Source organism: Chenopodium album, chromosome 7, assembly GCF_948465745.1.
Source record: "Chenopodium album chromosome 7, dcCheAlbu1.1, whole genome shotgun sequence".
Classification (NCBI taxonomy): Eukaryota; Viridiplantae; Streptophyta; class Magnoliopsida; order Caryophyllales; family Amaranthaceae; genus Chenopodium; species Chenopodium album.
In genome coordinates, this window is record NC_137840.1 from 35,168,209 (window position 1) to 35,187,154 (window position 18,946).

The 18,946-nt window shown below is 34.9% G+C and overlaps 1 protein-coding gene across 1 annotated transcript; it reads left to right on the forward strand.

Moving 5' to 3' along the window:
• Nucleotides 1–485: 485 nt before the first annotated feature.
• On the forward strand, nucleotides 486–3,498 carry LOC145641037 (lecithin-cholesterol acyltransferase-like 1). The gene is made up of 2 exons (XM_081692234.1): nucleotides 486–1,005; nucleotides 2,355–3,498. The coding sequence occupies exons 1-2, from the start codon at nucleotides 587–589 to the stop codon at nucleotides 3,286–3,288; spliced, it is 1,353 nt and encodes a 450-aa protein (XP_081548360.1). The 5' UTR covers nucleotides 486–586; the 3' UTR covers nucleotides 3,289–3,498.
• The last annotated feature ends 15,448 nt before the right edge of the window (nucleotides 3,499–18,946 follow it).

Sequence of the window (18,946 nt, forward strand, 5' to 3'; positions counted from 1 at the left end):
TTTTCATTGGTTATAGTTTTTAAATACTAAGTATAGATTTCTTAATTGTGGCCTCTGAATTTCTCAATTGTCCTTAATAGTTGTAACCATCATGTATTAATAATGTTAAGCCACAATAGGTATTATTTTCCTAGTAATCTATAGGTAACAATATAGTCATATACAATATTGTTGGATTCGTCTCATTATATATTTTATTAACATCAAGTTTTTGTAATTTTTACACATGAAAATAGAAATAAATACAATTAAAGATGCGTGTTGGAGGCCGTGATGAATAAAATGGGGCAAAAACATATTGATAGAGAGTATAAGTGGGGCGAAAATATAGAGATAGAGAGAATATAATAGAAATAACTCTAGCACTCCATAAGTTGGACTAGTTGTCTTGCGAAAATTGGAAAACATTACATGGACTCAATAACTAATCCCACGTAGACCATCCAAATAAAGAGTAACAATACGTCAATACTAACAACCAGCTTAGGTACGTCTACACATTCTCTGCCACACATCACCCAATCCCACAAAACTACATTGGTAAACCAATCTGGGACATACACTACGCCTCAGTTCACTACAACAAATGAAGCATTCTTCACCATCCTTCTTCACCTTGACAAACATCAACTACTATGCCATATATATAACTATAATGATACACATACTCTGCATAGCAAGCAGCAGCAGCAGCCTTCACCCAATAGTTCTAGTCCCTGGTAGTGGAGGCAACCAGCTAGAAGCTCGGCTGACCGCGAAATACAAGCCTTCGAGCCTTATATGCAGGGCATATCCAGGGCCTTTGCACAAAGATAAAGATGGTTGGTATCGAATCTGGTTCGACGCGAGTGTTCTTCTTGCTCCTTATACAAAGTGTTTTGCTGAGAGGATGATGCTGCATTATGACCCTGTTTCTGATGATTACTTCAATGCTCCTGGGGTTGAGACTAGAGTTCCACACTTTGGTTCTACTCAGTCCCTTTCTTACCTTGATCCCAACCTCAAGTAAGTTGCTTATTGGTTTTTATCAACATTTAATTGATTTAAGTATGTTATTTAATTAGATGGATCAGCTAAGTTTGTGTTTGATGGAAAGTTTGCTGTAAATTATTCAGGACAACCTTATTTATGCGTTAATTTAAGACTAAGGTGACACCATTGTTGATGACTTGATTAGTAAACCTGATTAGTACTTGATCAGGCAAAGCTTGATGTAATCAAGCTAACTTGGTTATTGTTGGACAATATACTCCCATGGATGCCTGTATTTGCCAGGATTAGAAGAAAAGAGAGGGACGAATTTGATAGAATTCCCCTGGTACTCCCTCAATTCCTTTTTGTTTATCGGCTAATTTAGCTCTTGACTAGGAATGATTGTGTAAAGTTGAATTAAGGACCAGAAATATATGTTTTTAATAGCTTTAATTATCCCAAAATGTCATTGAGAATTAGTGTAAGGAGCATACCTCAGATCGCTGTATTAGGTGTGGTGCCATTTTGAGGATAGATATCCTTTTCTATCTAATCTACCTTTGTTCATTTAGCCTTAACTTGTCACCAATTTTAGAAGAGATGTTGGTACTGCAATGTTATGCTCAACTTTATTTGCAATGGTATGCACAACTTTATTTGCAAATTTTAGGCAGAACCCTTTATTTGCAGATTTTGGTATTGCAATGTTATGCACAACTTTAATTGAACCATGGGAAAATTTCTGCGGATACCTCTGCTTTCAGGACAGGACGCCTCATTATTCCAACTGTATTGCCTTTTTAGCATATGATTTGGAATTTCAGACTACAACTGGAGTGTCGGTTTGAATTAAGATTCAAATGCCTTCTTGCTTGACATGTCAAATAATACTCCTATCTTGGCTATCTAGACAGAGCTTTAATGTTGGATTAGGATTTTGTTTCTCATACTCACTTATAGTTGTTAGATTAGAGGGCATAGCTTAGCAGATTCAGATTTAAGGCCCTAGTATAAAATATACTTCTCCTAATAAACATTTTTAAGTAAAGTTCATAGAGAAAAAGAGGAGGAAGTTCATAAGTGAGCTGGTAAAACTAGTTAGTTAGAATAATTTGTGTTATATTTTCGATGCAACGTTCCCAAGTCTGATCTCCCGCATGACATTCTATTCTATATATCTTTAACTATACCCTGTAACTCGTTTGAAACATTTTCTATGTACACAAGATTTTTGTGGGATAGTCAAAAGAGGATGAACTTGCCATGTTCCCATATCTTAGTACATAAGTTTTCGCGATCAGCTTAGGCCACTATAATCACAACTACATTTTTCTAGCTAAATTAATTGCCTTTATTAATTCATGTTATTCTATCATGAACAGGCTCATCTCAGGATACATGGCAACTCTTGTAGAATCATTGGAAGGAATTGGATACATTGAAAGTAAAACCCTCTTTGGAGCTCCATATGATTTTCGCTATGGCTTAGCCTCAGAAGGCCGTTCATGCCATGTCGGTTCCAAATACCTTCAAGACCTCAAAGATCTCATTGAAAATGCTAGTGCAGTGAATGGAGGAAAACCAGTGGTAATTATATCCCACAGTTTAGGAGGCCTATTTGTCCACCAACTTCTTTTACGTAACACCCTATCATGGAGACAGAAATACATCAAACACTTCATTGCACTATCAACGCCGTGGGGTGGGACTGTCCAAGAAATGCTCACCTTCGCGTCAGGGTACACCCTAGGAGTCCCCTTAGTCAAGCCATTGTTAGTAAGGGAAGAACAAAGAAGCTCCGAAAGTAACCTATGGCTCATGCCATGTCCTAGAATATTTGGACGTGCCAAATCCCTAGTGATCACCACAAATGCTAACTACACTGCAAAGGACATACCAAAATTTCTTACTGATATTGGATTTTCGCAAGGTGTACATCCCTATAAAACTCGAGTTCTACCCATGGTTGAAAAATTAAAAGCACCTGAGGTACCAATCACTTGCATAATTGGAAGCGGAGTTGATACACCGGAGACTTTGCTCTATGATGCAAAGGGTTTTGATAAGCAACCTTCTATTATATGGGGTGATGGGGATGGAACGGTGAACTTGTTGAGCTTGCTAGCAGTTCAATCTGAATGGATGAATGAGAGAAATCAACCATTAAAGATCATTAACTTAAATGGGATGTCACATACCTCTGTATTAAGTGATCATAGATCACTTGATCATATTTTAGAGGTAGTTTCTGATGTAAATTCTGATATTTTGGAGTCAAATTGTGTAATTAGTGGAGGAAAGTTCAAGAATATTTAACACAAAGTACTATATAGAGCCATTATAGATATATAATTCGTAGTTTTTAGTGTGTAAATTGGTCATATAATGTTTGTCATAGCTCATAAACTTACTTACATGACTACTCTCTTTGTCAGCTTGTATTATATTGGATCTCAAGCCGGGCCAGTGCAACCTATGCGCTTATAAAGAGCCCAGATACTAAAGGGTCTCATTTATACGAATGCATAGTATGTAGTACGGAGTACAAGATATACTTCCTCTTTAATTTATTACTCATTCAGTCACTCCAATTCAAATGGGCACGTACGCCGATACAATTTTTTTTATCAATAATATCTTTAATAACTAATAATAAGAATAAATTATAATAATTAAAAATTAATTATTCATTCATTAAGATGATTCTAACAAGTATGTGTAACGTGGCTATCAAAACAAATACCCAGTAAAACAGATCAAGTTTTCTATTTTTCAAATAATTTTTCGCATACAAAGTTTCATATGTGGCTGGCCACACCGTGTGGCCAGCCACATTTTTTTTATTTTTTAAAAATTATTTCTCTCTTCTCTCTATTCTCTTTCTCTCTCCTCTTTTCTTCTTCTTCAAGCCAGAACCTTCATCTCATTTTCTCAGAGAACGTAACACAAATTTCGCAATCGTCATCAATAGTCATCTTCATGGTTCGTTCGTCGGAAGTAGTGGTTTCACTGGGAGGGTAGTGGTGGTTTGGTGACTCCGTCATCGGAAAACAAGTTCAAAGTTTTTAAGGCCAAATTCGGCCATGAAAACTCTAGATCTAGAATTTTCATGGTCGAATTTGGCCTTGTTAGCCATATTTGAAGTGATATTCGAAACCATTGTTAACATTTTAAGGTATTTGTTTGATTTGATTTTTTTTTAATGGTTTGGTTGGATCGGGGTTTGTTTGTAGGTTAGGGGCTAGTGGCAAGGTGTTTAGGTTGGTAGTGGTTCGTTGGTGGTGGTTGTTGGTGGTAGTTTTTTTGTTGGTGGTGGGTAAGGGGTTACCAGATCCGTTTAGGGGTTACTAGGTGGTCCGGTTAGGGGTTACTAGGTCGGCGGTCAGGGGTTACTTTGGGTTACTAGGGGTTACTAGGTCAGGGGTTACTAGGTCGGTTAGGGGTTACTTCGGGTTAATTACTTGGTCGGCGGCCAGGGGTTACTTGGGGTTAATAGGTCGGGGGTTACTAGGTCGGTTAGGGGTTACTTGGGGTTACTAGGTTGGGGGTTACTAGGTCAGTTAGGGGCTACTAGGGGTTATTAGGTCGGGGGTTACCAGGTTGGTTAGGGGTTACTAGGTCGGGGGTTACCAGGTCGGTTAGGGGTTACTAGGTCAGGGGTTACTAGGTCAGTCAGGGGTTACTTGGTCAAGGTTTACTATGTCAGTCAGGGGTTACTTTTGTTTTGGGGTTACTTTGTCTGGAAGTTACTTTGTCATTTGCTGATTTGACAACCTGCCGCACCAGAAACCCACTGTTTTTCGCAACCCTAAGTTTTTGATATTATGCTCCCAATGAAATTTGTCTTATAATAATAAAAAATTACCTTAAATAAATAAAAATTATCCAGAGTCAAGGCTAAAATGAGAACTAGGAACTAATCTACACCCTTACACAATGTTAATCGGACAATCCTCATGCTTCTCGTGCTATTAATGGCATTTTCGTACTCCCTCTGTTTTAAAATACTTGCTCCATTTTTCTTGGACAAGCATGTTGATGCTAATTTTTTATCACTAATATCTTTATTTATCAATTAGTATAAATTCTTACAATTGAAAATTAATAATCTATTCATTGAGATGATTCCAACAATTACCCACAAGACTATATTTTTTCTTATGTATAAATCACAAACATTAGTCAAAGTAGGACAATTGAATAGTGCAAAAAATTAGAAATGGAGCAAGTATTTAAAAACGGAGGGACTAATATATATTTTAACTTTACAAAATAGATTTCAGTTTCATTTCTAAAAAAGTAAATAAAAAATTAATCAAAGTAAAAGAAATAAGCGATAAAGTAAATGAAATTGCAATTAAAAAAAATTAAAAAAAAAACCCTAGGAATCACACTACTAGAATCCAAGCAAATAACGACAGTTTTTCTACGACAACTAGAAAAATTGTCGTAATATTTTAATTCTACGATAGTTTTTCTAACTGTTGTTAGGGGTGTTCAATGTGTGGTTTGGATCATAAATCGTACCAAACCGCAAAAGTGCGGTTTGTAATATTTTCAAACTGCACCAAACTGCACTTTTAAAAATACCGCACCAAACCGCACCGCAAGGATGGTGTGGTGCGGTTTGCGGTTTAACCGTATTTTATTAAAATTGAAATTATTCTTTTTAAAACAAAACTTTTATTTTATATTATAATTATTAGTTGATAATTTAAATTTTAAACTCTTTTTATTAACCTTTAATTAACTAATAGTCAAAAATTAGCTCATATATTTTAGTTATTTTATATAATTTTAATGAAAATATAGTATAAAAATTGCAAACCGCATTTAAGTGTGGTTTGCGGTACGCTTTGGTCTCAATAATTTTGGAAACCGCACCAAACCGCAAATGGTCATTTTAAAAAACCGCACCGCAAAATTTCAATTTGCAAACCGCAAAATTGCGGTTTGGTTTGCAGTTTGGTGCGGTCTAAACCGCACTCTGTACCGCCCTAACTGTCGTAATATCATGACGGTTTTTTAAAACCGTCATTGAGGTACGACAGTTTTAGCCAATAAATTGTCGCAATAGACACCAAAAATAAACATAAAAAAAATATTTACAACAACTTATGGTTGTCGTAGAGTTGTTTTTTTTTAAAAAAAAAATAATGGTATTTAAATACCCAATTCAACAAGCCCACACCAAACCCTAAATCCTCCTCCGCTGCTTCATCACATCTGATTCTTTCTCCTCTCTATTTCCCTCAGTTTCTCTCTCCTCTCCTCCCCTTCTCTTTTTCTCTTTGCTCTCCTCTTCTCCACCTTCCTTCAGTTCCTCTCTTCTTTCTTTCTCAAATTATCTCCCCTCTTCTCCTCCTCTCTTTCCTGATATGAGTGATCTCTTTTTCTTTCTCCTCTCTCTTTCTCATCCTCCTTCTTCTTCTCTAGTCTTCCTTCTTTCTTTTCTCTCTCGTTCTCCTTCTTAATTCCACTCTTTCTCATTTATAAAAATGGAGAAGGTGGCTAAGCAAAATTCATGTTTTGAGGTTCAAGTTTATGATGTCGAGGTTTTTTTAGTTAATTCGACCATAAATATTCCAGATCTGGAGTTTATATGGTCCAATTTGACCCTTAAAATCTAAAGAAGAAGAAATTTCCGAAGGTGTGTTAATTAGTTTCTTTCATCTTCGTTGATTTTTGTTTAATTTGTTTGACGTTGTTATTTTATTGTTTAATTTCGTTTGATTTTTTGTGGCATTTTGTTTGAATTTGGTACTATTTTTGATAATTTCTGTTATTTCATTAATTTTTTGTTGGGTGTTTTTGTTATAAACTACCTAATACAACCTAAAATTTGTGAGAAACTACCTTTTAAAAGGTAAAATGTTGTAAGGTACTACATTTGGCCAAGTTTCCACCATTAATATAATTTTAAGGCGTTGACCTACCTCAAATCACCCTCGAAACTACCACAGAGTTTTTCAAGGTGGTAAGGTCATTTTGGGGTGGTTAGAAGATATTCCTAGTTGGTGAGGGTAGTTTAATTTCGCGATTCTAGATGTTGATTTTTGGGGTTAGAGGTGGTAGTTTTAGAATTGGAGAGTGGTTTTGGCTTGGTGAAGGCAATTTCAAGTAGGTTGTGTAGCTTTTGGGGTGAAAGCATGGTTTTGGGGGTGTTTCGAGGTGTCTCAATGGTGGATTTCTGGCAGAGGTAGTATTTTACAACAATTAACATTTTGTTAGGTAGTTTCTTACAACATTTTACCTTTTATTAGGTAGTTCTTTACAACTTTTTTTTATTAGGTAGTTTCTCATAAAATCTGGGCTTTATTAGGTAGTTTTTGACAAAAAGTGCTTTTATGTTTGATTTTTTTCTTGGTTTTTGATTATTTGATATATATTTGTATTTCTTATTTGATGTTGTGTATTTTTGTTTTATATTTTCATTTATCTTTCTTTATTATGTTGGGTTATATATCTTTGATTATTAGTTTGTTGGGGTTTAATTTTTAGATTTTTTTTTTTTTTTTTTTTTTTGTGAAATGTTGGGGGTTGTCGCTGGTGGTGCTAACTGGAAAGGGGGAGATGTTGGATTTTAGATTTTTTGGTTTAATTTCATATCTAGGGTTGTTTGTGGGTGTTTATGTGTTTTGTGGGTTTAATTTGGTGGTTTTGGGTGTTGGTGGAAAGTGTGTGCCGGTGCTAGCTAGGTGGTTTGTGATGGTGGTTCGTGGTAGTTATGGGTTGTGCAGCTGGGCTACTGTGGGTGAAAGGGTTAAAGGAGGGATGATGTGGCTGGGTTAAGGGATTTCGAGCTTTTTATTTTAATTTTTGCGACGACTAGCTGTTGCTAAAGTTGGTTTTTGCGACAGTTTTCATGGTTGTCGTAGTTTGTGATGGTTTGAAGCTGTCGCAGATTAATTATAGCGACAAAAATGAAACTGTCGTTAAAATTAGTAAAATCGTCGTAAAAAAAGTTTACGACAGTCAAACTATCGCAAAAATAAAATTTTACGACTATTGTGATTGAGACAAATGGTTTACGACAGTTGACTGTCGCTACTAATTTTTGCGACTTTTTTTGCTATTTTTGGCGACATATTTTGGGTGTCGCAAAATAGCTTCTTTCTTGTAGTGTCAGTTTGAAAAGTTGCGGAATTAAAAAAACATCATTAATGAGCACAAGGAATACCTTATCAAAGTAGCTTATTTCTTGTAGTGTCAGTTTGAAAAGTTGTGAAATTACAAAAATATCATTAATGAGCACAGGGAGTACCTTAACCGTTCGATTATAATGATCTAAGGGCCTGGATTAGTTCTTTATTCTCATTTTAGCTTCAGGTTCTCACATGGTCTCAATCTAAAAGTTATCAATGTTGGAGTAAAAATCAAATGTCAATAAGCGAAATTAATTATATATATATTACCCTTAAAAAAAGTTATCTCATCATCTATATATTAAATTATACGAAGTACAAGTACCAATTTAAAGTTAACACAAAAGGTTAAAGCTATGCTAAATTGACTAAAGTCGCCCTAAAAATATTCAATATACAATAATTATATCATATTATATCACTAATATATAAAGTCGGTCTCGCAGCCAGGCCATGAAACATCGACACATGACATTTCAGTTTTTCGCCAAGTAGGAAATAATTATGTATTATTGTACACATATGATACTAAGTAAGCGAATTTTGGATAAATTGTTTAAGATAAAAATGTTGTATAAAGTTTTATTATCGATAGAATTCAATATTTCATATATACAAAATTAATCATAACTTTTAATAAATATATATATCATAACTTAGTACTATTTCCATCATAAAATTCCTTTTAAAAAGTTCTTTTATATTTTAATAAAAAATTGAAAATCAATATAAATAAGTTTTAATCGAAAAAATAAATTTAGTTTGTTACAAAAAAAAAAAAAAAAAAAAAAAAAAAAAACTTTTAGTTAATTAGAAATAATTTAAGTGCAATAGAAAAATATCAAGTTAATAACAACATAGATTTAATTTATAAATAAAACTAAAAAAAATACATTATTAAGGATAATTCAGGCATTGTCCGGACACAAAACTAGTACCTAATATATAAAGTCGGTCTCGTAGAAAGACCACAAGACAACGACACTTGACATTCCAGTTTTTTCCAAGTGTCAAACAATGTAGGCCAATTTTTAATTACTATTTTTAAATTAACAATGAATTTTTCTAAAATATTATACGGAGTACTCAATTTATTATAAAAGACCCTATAATTAATTATTATACAAGAGCCTGTTAGCCAGCTACCTATTTTTAAAATGCATTTGACAATATGTATATTACTATATATTTAATTTTATCATAAATTGGTTTAATTTTCTTGTTGTTAACCAAATAGATTTCTTAAAACGTTGTACATTACACTCTATGGTCATTATGTATGTCACAAATTATGTTAAAAACCTGTTTTTTTTTTCTCTTAAATTTATAGTTGTTAATATTTATTTGTAGAAGGATACATCAAATCTTTTATTTTATCTATTTTTTAATATTTAAAATTCAAATTACTTTCTTAGAGCTTTTTAATATATAATTAATAATTAAATAAGAATAAATAAAATTATTGTTGTAATAAGTAGTACATAACATTATGGCACAATTATGTTAAAAATCTGATTTACTATTTTTTTTTTACTTAAGTTATATATTTGTCAATATAATCCACTTCTCTGTATATATTATGGAAAGACATATCCAATCTCTTATTTATATATTATTTTGCTGTCTTTTTATTTATGTATAAGATTTGTCAAATCTTTTCTATATGTATTATTTTGCTATCTTTTTATTTATGTATAAGATTTGTTTACTAAAGATTATTTAAAATTTAAAAAAAAAAATGTTTTTAACATAATGGTAATGAGGGGAGTAGCCCCTTAGCCTTATATTGTGATGGTAACTCTTGAATTCTTTCAATGCGGGATTTCATTACCACTACACTCCCCCTTTAGTGTTTTAGTGTAGGACAAGAAAATAATCACATGTGTGTTGTTTCTTGGCTCAACACTCCCCCTCACATGTGAGCTATCCGATCCATAATTTTAGGCCTAGTATACTTTAGCCATTAAGGCTCCAATCCTGAGACCGTGGGCATGGCTCTGATACCATGATAAACGGGTCTAGACCACACTCGTCACAACTTTCCATTTTATACGACCAAGGAGGTCCACCTCAAAACCATATGAAAGTGAGGGGAGAAACCCCATAGCCTTATAAAGTGAATACAATTATCTTTTTCTTCAATGTGGGATACACATCCCAATACAAACTCTCACTTAACTCAATAATGTGGGACAACACACTACTTACATGTGGGTTTTCTCATGGGCTCAATACTCCCCCTCACATGTGAGTTGTCCATAATATTAGCCCAGATCACAACACAACTTAACTTTTCTCTGATACCATGTTAGAGGATCAACTCAACCAAAATCTTAATCTGAGTTGAGGCCTAGGAATATGTTTTATAATCTATTTGAGCCTAGGAACAACACACATGTGAGCATTCTCTTGTCCTGCACTAAAACACTAAAGAGGGAGTGTAGGGATGTCAACGGGGCGGGGCGGGGCGGATGTTGTCCTTCCCATCCCCATCCCCACCTAAAATTTTCATCCCCATCCCTATCCCCATCCCCGCGCCGGGTCCAATGTTCATCCCCATCCCCGCCCCGGCGGGTACAACTCCAAAACCATCCCCGCCCCACCCTCCACTTGGATATCCATCCCCACCTAATCCCCATCAAAGACCCGCCTAATCCCCACCTAATCTCCGTCTCTTAAATACACAATCTTACGTAATTAATACGGATTATAATAATAAAAAAAAACATTTTTAATATTACACACATTTTTGTTTATAATATAAGTGTAGTACAAAGTATTATAACTAATATTATATTTCACGTTATTATTTTATAAAATAGTATAAAGTATATAATTTTGCTTGTTAATATATATTGAGGTGGGGATAGAGTGGGTACGAAGTGGGGCAGGTGGGGCGGGGATGGGCGGGGATGGGGCAGGTACAACTTAAAATCCACCCCCGCCCCATCACCCATGGCGGGTATGGTTTTTATCCTCATCCCCGCCCCACCACCCGCCAAACTGAGACCCATCCCCGCCCCATTGGAGCGGGGATGGGACGGGTCTCCTACTTGATCCGCCCTACTGACATCCCTAAGGGAGTGTAGTGGTAATAGAATCTCACATTGAAAGAATTCAATAGTTACCACCACAATATAAGGCTAAAGGGCTACTCCCCTCATTTCCATATGTTTTTGAAGTGGAACCTCCTTAGGGTCTGTTCTCATACGTTGGAATTCAATTCAGTTCAGTTCAGTTCAGTTTAGCTCCTAATTTCCTTCTCTTATAAAATATTCATTCCAGTTCAGTTCAGTTCAGTTTAGTTTAGTTTAGCTGAGTTCAGTTAATGAGAACAAGTCCTTAGTCTTGAAAAGTGGACAATTGTAAAGTGGTCTAGAGTATAAAACATATTCTTGGTCCTCTAACATGGTATCGGAACCAACATGACATAGAGGTCACGGGTTTTAATCTCATCCAACCCTCCTTCAAAGTGGATAAATTAATTTGTGCTAGGTATGGGTGGGCCTGTGTTGCATCCACAATTCAAGCCCAAAGGGCCTTTCATGTGAGGGGGAGTGATAGAGTATAAAACATATTACTGGGTATTAACTATCAGTTTAAGCTTTCAGTTGAGTTAGTCCTCTAGCACAAACACCACATATTACAACTAATATGAATATCTAGTTAAGAATAGTGTTTTACTCCTATACTATTATAAATATGACCATGTATCACTAAATTTTTTTTAATCTACCTTTGATTTACCATCAAAGTTTTGAATCATGTCTTCTTCATATTCGGTTGTAATATTTTTTTTCACTTAAAAGCGTTTTAATAATTTATTTTTTTACTACTAAATTTAATGCTACGATTATTAGTATTATTAAAAAAAACATTCCACAAATAAGTACAATCTCTAAAATGGGTTTTCTAGGCAACACCCGGGGGCACAAACTAGTATTGTTATAAACTTTACACTAAATTTTTTTTACTCCATACTCAAAAAATAAATAAATAAATAATTAAATAAATAAAAATAATGATTGTGTGGTGAATTAATGGAACATCAAAAACATTGATTAACCTAACAAGTTAGGTTACATTCGAGCAAGTTTAGCCCTAAGTCTTAACGCTTGGGGTGACATCATCATTTTAAGTCTTAAGAATTATGCGGGCTTAAGACTTTTTCCATTTTTCTTCAAAAATCTCAAGCAAGTCTCAAACTGAGTCTTGAAATTTCAAGACCCAACTTAAGACTTGCGATTGGGATTTGGGACCCACTTCTCCCACCTCACTTTTTTTTTTTTTTTATCCCTTTTTTTTTCCTTGCACTTTTCTACATATAATATGTCAAATATTTAAGTCTTGGGCTAAAGTGATAGATTTTTATAAGTCTTAGTGAGTCTTAACAAGAATTTGATGACATCATTTTCAATAGGGACCACCAAAAATAATGTCACAGATTTGGGGCTAAACTTGCTCTTAGAGGCCGTTTCTTCGAAAAGTGAAGATCATGGTTGATGCCCGTGCAAGTTCTTACTTACAATATGCGATCTTTATGGCAAGGTGTTGAGTTACTTGAGTATTCCTTTTTCGTGCTTAACAGAGTGATGGGCTTCTTCTATAAGTTTGTTATTTTGCACTCAAATAATGGATATACCAAAAGAACTATCAAAAAAAAAAAAAAAAAATGGATTTACCTAACTGCCCTTTTTTATGCAACTTTTTAAGTTAGGCAAATTACTCATGTGTTAGTCATGTTGTTAGTAATCTCATTAATTTTTCCCTAGTCAAAGGAAGTTTTTAGACCAACTTTTGCTCATCTTCTACGTCTCTTTCTCCTAAGAATGTGCATTTGAGCACCAAGACTTTAGAGGCTCATAAAATGTGGCATAGAAATTTTGCTAGGGGAAGATAAATAAAGGCATTGTATTGATTGAAATCAAGTATTGTCAAAGTTAAAGTATTTTGGGAAAATGACCAATACAAAGGAATTCGATTTTTCAAGAGTATTTCACCGTGCAATTAATTTAAGTCAACAGATATGTTACTGTTCTTTTAATACTACTTTCATGTGTTATATTACCCCCGCTTTGCATTACTCGCAAAAAAGATATTATTTATGATATATCAAACATTTCTTTCGAGTAATACAAAGCAGAGGTAGTATATGGATTATGGAATATATTTTTTCCAACTGAAGGTTATACAGATTCTTTGCAAATATTAAATTGTGAGTTTTTTTAGACCTATTTTTTGATTTATTTGACTTTAAAGTCACAAGCCCAATTTACATTGGACCCTAAGCCAATGGGCCTGAAAAAAAAAATACAAAACTGTATGGACATGGTTCACAATAATTTTAATCTAAACTTAAAGTCTATACGTGGACAATTATAATATAGCGACCTGGTTCACAATATGAATATTGCTAATCTAAAGTATACACGTGTTAACCGATGTTATGTTAACCTTAATTTTAACATAATGACTTTTATTATTAAGAAAATTTGTCAAAAAAAAAACTTTTAAAAGCTTTTTGGTTACAAAGAACCACTACGTTCATCTTTTTTTGCGAGAAGAAACCTATTTCTCTAATTACCCTCTAATTAACTTAATTAAACTCTAATTGCATCTTATTTCTTCTAACTAACCTCTAACCCACCAAATTACTCAATTATTAGATTTAATTAATACTTCCTCCATTCTATTAATATTGCAACAAGGATGAAATTACGCATCCTAAAATACATTTATATGCTAAATATCTATAATTGTGTAAGAGTAAAAATAATTATAAAAGGTTGATATTGTGAAAGTATTTTATGAGACGAATCCAACAACATCTCATATGATTATATTTTGATTAACGTATAAATCATATTATATGGTCAAACATGAGTGTTGAATAGTACATAAAATCCATTGTTGCAATATTAATAGAACGGAGGAAGTATACATATAAAATATATATAAAAAAAAGCAACCACCCCCTCCCCTTCCTCCTCCCATGGAATCAACCCTCTTCTGCATCGGACCTACTGTCCAGAGCTCATCCACCTTTGGTGAACTCCTCCACCACCATACGACCCTCCCCTTCCCCCTAATCACCGTCCTTCAACAACCTCCTTGATTTTAAAAAACCCAAGAAAATCGATTTGGGGTTCTAAATTTTGTGCATCCTGCTTGCAATTGATGCTTGTTTTGGCTTTACTTATTTATGTATGTGAAGCTAGGGTGATTTAGACGCAAATTGCAATTGATTTGAATTTGATTTGAGCATGTTTAAGTAAAAGAGAGCCTAAAATTCGAATGGATGTGGTGGTTGCCAACGGGGATAAGGGGGAAAGGGAGGGTCAACTAGAGGCGGAGGTGGGTCGTCAGAGGTGGGAGGATTTGGGTGGCGGGTTTGGTGGTTGAGAGGGTTGCTTCCGAGGGAGGGGCAAAGGGATGAAGAAAGGGAAGGGTGGTTGGTTGGTGGTTGTTTTTTTTTTTTTTTTTTTTTATGTATAAATTAAATCTAATTAATAAGTAATTGGGTGGGTTAGAGGTTAACTAAAATAAATGAGAGGAAATTAGAGGCTAATTAATTTAATTAGAGGATACTTAAGAAAATGGGTTTCTTCTCGCCAAAAAAATGGAAAAATTGCTCCCATTAATCTGAACTTTGCCTCGTCCGCCCAAATTAATCCCAACTTTCGTTTATTATCAATCACTCCCTACTTTATGGAGTATTAATTTCTATTGCACCCAACAGGTCATCAAAACCTGATGTAGCAGGTTACCTAGACATGTGTCAACACGTGATAGGTCCAAAAAAAATTTTAAAAAAAGAAAAAAATAAAAACAAAAATTAAAAAAAAAAACTACCAAACCTAGCCACCACCCCCCCTTCCCGGAAAACACTCCATCACCACCCCCACCCCACCGGGAATTCGCGCCCAACCCCGAAAACCCCTCCCTGCTGCCGAAAATTGCCGCCCAGCCACCCCTTCCCTTCTCCCACCCCCGAAAACCCCTCCCCAGCAGCCCAGCCACCCTAGAAAATCCCTCCTCCCCTCGAAAACCCCTCCCCAACAGCTTCTGTTTCCGGCACAAGGAAAGCCCTCCAGTTTCTAGTAGAGGGGAGGTCCATGCGTGCTGTTTCCGGCATGAGGGTGGTCGTTTCCGCCCCCTCCGATTCGCCCCCTTCCCCCTCCGATTTTCCCCCTTAGCTTCCTCCTTCCGTTTTCGCCACCTTGCTCCCTCCATTTTTGCCCCTTTCCTCCTCCGTTTCAACCCTCAGGTGGCTAGGGCTGAGGGAAGGGAAAGTGGTGGTGGAAGTGGTTGTGAGTTTTTTTTTTTTTAATATTTTGTTTTTGTTTATTTTAATTTTAACCTATCATGATACGACACGTGTGCAACTAATCACAAGTCAACAAAATTTATCTCTTCAACCGGTTCCAAGTCATTTGGGTGCAATAAAAATTAATACCCCTTAAAGTTGGGAGTGATAGATAATAATCGAAAGTACGGATTAATTTGGGCGGACGAGGCAAAGTTCAGATTAATGGGAGCAGTTTTTCCAAAAAAAAAATGAACGTGGTGGTTAATTTAACCTAAAAGCTTTTAAAAGGTTTTTTTCGCAAAATGGTCTTTAAAAATGATTTTTTTGACAAATTTTCCTTATTATTAATATTGAACATTATAATATAACTTTTATTTAAAAAAATTCACCTCTTACCTTTAATTATAGTAACACAATAGCTTTTATTTTAATATAATAACCTTTATTTTAACGTAGAGACCTTTGTTTATGAATAAAACGACCATAATGTTACTAATATTAGTGGTTACTGTGAACCAGGTCTATTTATGAGTTTGTACAGTAATAATTTTAATAAGCTCTTCATTTTTAATTTTTAGTCATATTTTAATTAGTGCTATGTTTTTATTTTTGGAAACTTATATGAATATTTTAGTATTTTCTTTTCCATTAGTGGTCTCCTTATATCATATTTTATTTATTTACCTTTATCTCCTCCCAAGTTACCCATTATTGCTTTTTTAGATTTTTTTTTTGTCCTTCAAAAACCTACTATAATTTCAAGCATCTACATTGGGAGGTGATATACATAGACTTAGTCTATGTGTAGCCCATAGATATCCAATGGTATGGCAACACATCAGCATTGTAAAAAATGAAAGAAAGCGTGTTGACCCTTATGAGGTTTTGATGATGATGTTAAGAATTGAGCAAACCTCCTTTTAATAAGTATTTTCTAGTGTTGTGATGTTTGAGATTCAGTAGGCGTTGAGGGCTGCAGTAGGAACTGGGACAAAGGAACTTTAGAAGATCCATGAGGACAAGTAAAAGACAGAAGAAGATTTCCAGCAATGGAACTTCCCGAAGTTTCTCAACAGGAACTTCAAAACGGGTTGTAATGACCTAGTTTCGATGTAATGCTGGGGCAAGCCTCAATAACCAAGGATCAGTGCAAAGATCAAGATATCAACTGAAAAAGATGGACTTCATAACTTGTAGTTGTATAAAAGATAAGTTTGTTTTATAGGTTGATGTAAACCCATTAATGGTTGTTGCGCATGGAACTTATTAGAAATCAGATAAAGCTTGGCAAACAAACTAATTCGTAAAAGATAATTATAAGTTTTATGAAAAAGTATTTATTTGATTTTATCCTTTAAAATCTGGTTTAACTTGGTTTTATCTTTTTCATAAAATTCTATCTTTTAACAAAAACGAATTTGACAAAATTTGGTTTTCATAAAAAACGAAATTAAATCTGTTTAGTTTCGGTTTCAAAAAAAAAGATAAGTTTAGATATCTGTTTAACTTATCTTGTTTGCGAAAAACCTAGTTTATGAGCTGAGAAACTTCTATAAATAGAGAAGTAATTCAGCTTAGCAAAATGAGAGTTTTAAGCGTGAAAACCACTTAGTGCTTAAGAGTAAGTTTGCCAAAGGTTTAAGCTTTATCATTTTGATTTTGGGTTTCATGTGTAGCTTTCCATTTATGTGTTAGAGTGTGTCTTTGCGTTGTAATTGGTTTTGGGGTGAGATTGTGAATTCTCTTAAATTCACGTTTGAGTGTATGAGTTTGAATTCTCTAAAATTCGAGTGGTAGTCAGTCACCCCGAGTGTGTCTTGGGTTGCACAGTGGGAAAAAGGAACCTGAGTGTGTCTTAGGTCGAGAAAGGAACCTGAGTGTGTCTTGGGTCGAAAAAGGTGCCTGAGTTTGTCTTAGGTCTGATAGAATAGGTTCTTATCAATTAGCAAGTGTCTTAGGAGGAACTTGCGAAGCAAAGGTCTGTGTAATAGGTTGTACTAGGAGAGTTGCCTATTATAGTGGAATTTGTTTATAAGTCCCAATATGGCCGAGGTTTTACTTCCAGTTAGGCACTGGATGGTTTCCTCGTAAAACTTGATGTGTGCTTTAAGTTTCTTTATGTTTTAATTGTTTATTTTCGCATAAGTTCCGCGATTGGAACTTACTACCATTCACCCCCCCCCCTCTCGTAGTAGTTCATCTAAACTAACAATTGGTATCAGAGCATGTTCTCACGAAGTTACAAGCAACCTTGTAGAGTAAAGTTCCTGAAGAGATGAATGCTCACAAGAAACTTGAAGAAGGCTATTCTAACCAAAGACCACCGATGTTTAATGGCAAGTTTTATTCATACTGGAAGAATAGAATGGAGATATTCATCAAAGCTGAAAATTACCAAGTATGGAAAGTCATTGAAAGTGGTGACTTCGAGGTAACAAAAACCAATGCAAACAAAGAGGTAATCCCTAAACCAATAGCTGAATTTGATAAAGAAGATTACGAAAAATATGAGTTAAATGCTCAAGCAGTAAAAATCTTGCATTGTGGACTAGGACCTCATGAGCACAATAGAATCATGGGTTGTAAGTCTGCGAAACATATTTGGGATTTACCAGCAAGTAACACATGAAGGAACGAATGAAGTTAAACGTTCCAAAATTGACTTACTAATGTTAAAATATGAAAGATTTGAAATGCTACACAAAGAATCCATTCAGGATATGTTCACTAGATTTACTAACATTGTCAAAGAGTTAGAATCTTTAGGCAGGTCCATACCCATTGATGAACAGGTAAGGAAAGTCCTTAGAAGTCTTCCTCAAGATGAGAGGTGGAGATCCAAGGTCACCGCTCTGCAGGAATCCAAGGACTTCACCAAGTTCAACCTTGAACATCTCAATGGTTCCCTGCTCACTCATGAACTCCATCTTGGAGCAAACTCTGAAAGTTTAAAGAACAAGAGCCTTGCTCTAAAGGCTTATGAATCAAGCGACTCTAAAAATGACGATATGGAAACTGCCATGCTTGTACGGAGGTTCAGGAGAATGCTAGGAAAAAGAGGAGAAAAGAACAGACAAGGACAACCAATTTCCAAAGAGTTCAAATGTTACAAATGTGGTTCCAAAGAACATCTTCTCAGAGACTGCCCAAATCCTAAGGAGGACGAGAAAGCCAACTACAAAGGCAGAACAAGTATTACAAATCATCATTCTCCAAGGAAGATGTAAGAAAAGCCATGATGGCTGCATGGGGAAACTCTGATTCAGAAGATGAAGGACAAGGAGAATCCGTAGAAGAAACAATCAACTTGTGTTTAATGGCTAAAGCTGATGATGAAGCTCGTCTGAAGGAACTTGAATCTAAGGTATGGTATGACTATCGACAACTCAAACATTTAAATAAAGAAAATCTTATGGATATTATTCTTGAACTTCAAGAGAATTGTAAAGAACTAAATAGGTCGAAGTTCCAAACTGATCAAGCTTTAAAAATCCACAAAGAACATATTGAATGGGTTGAT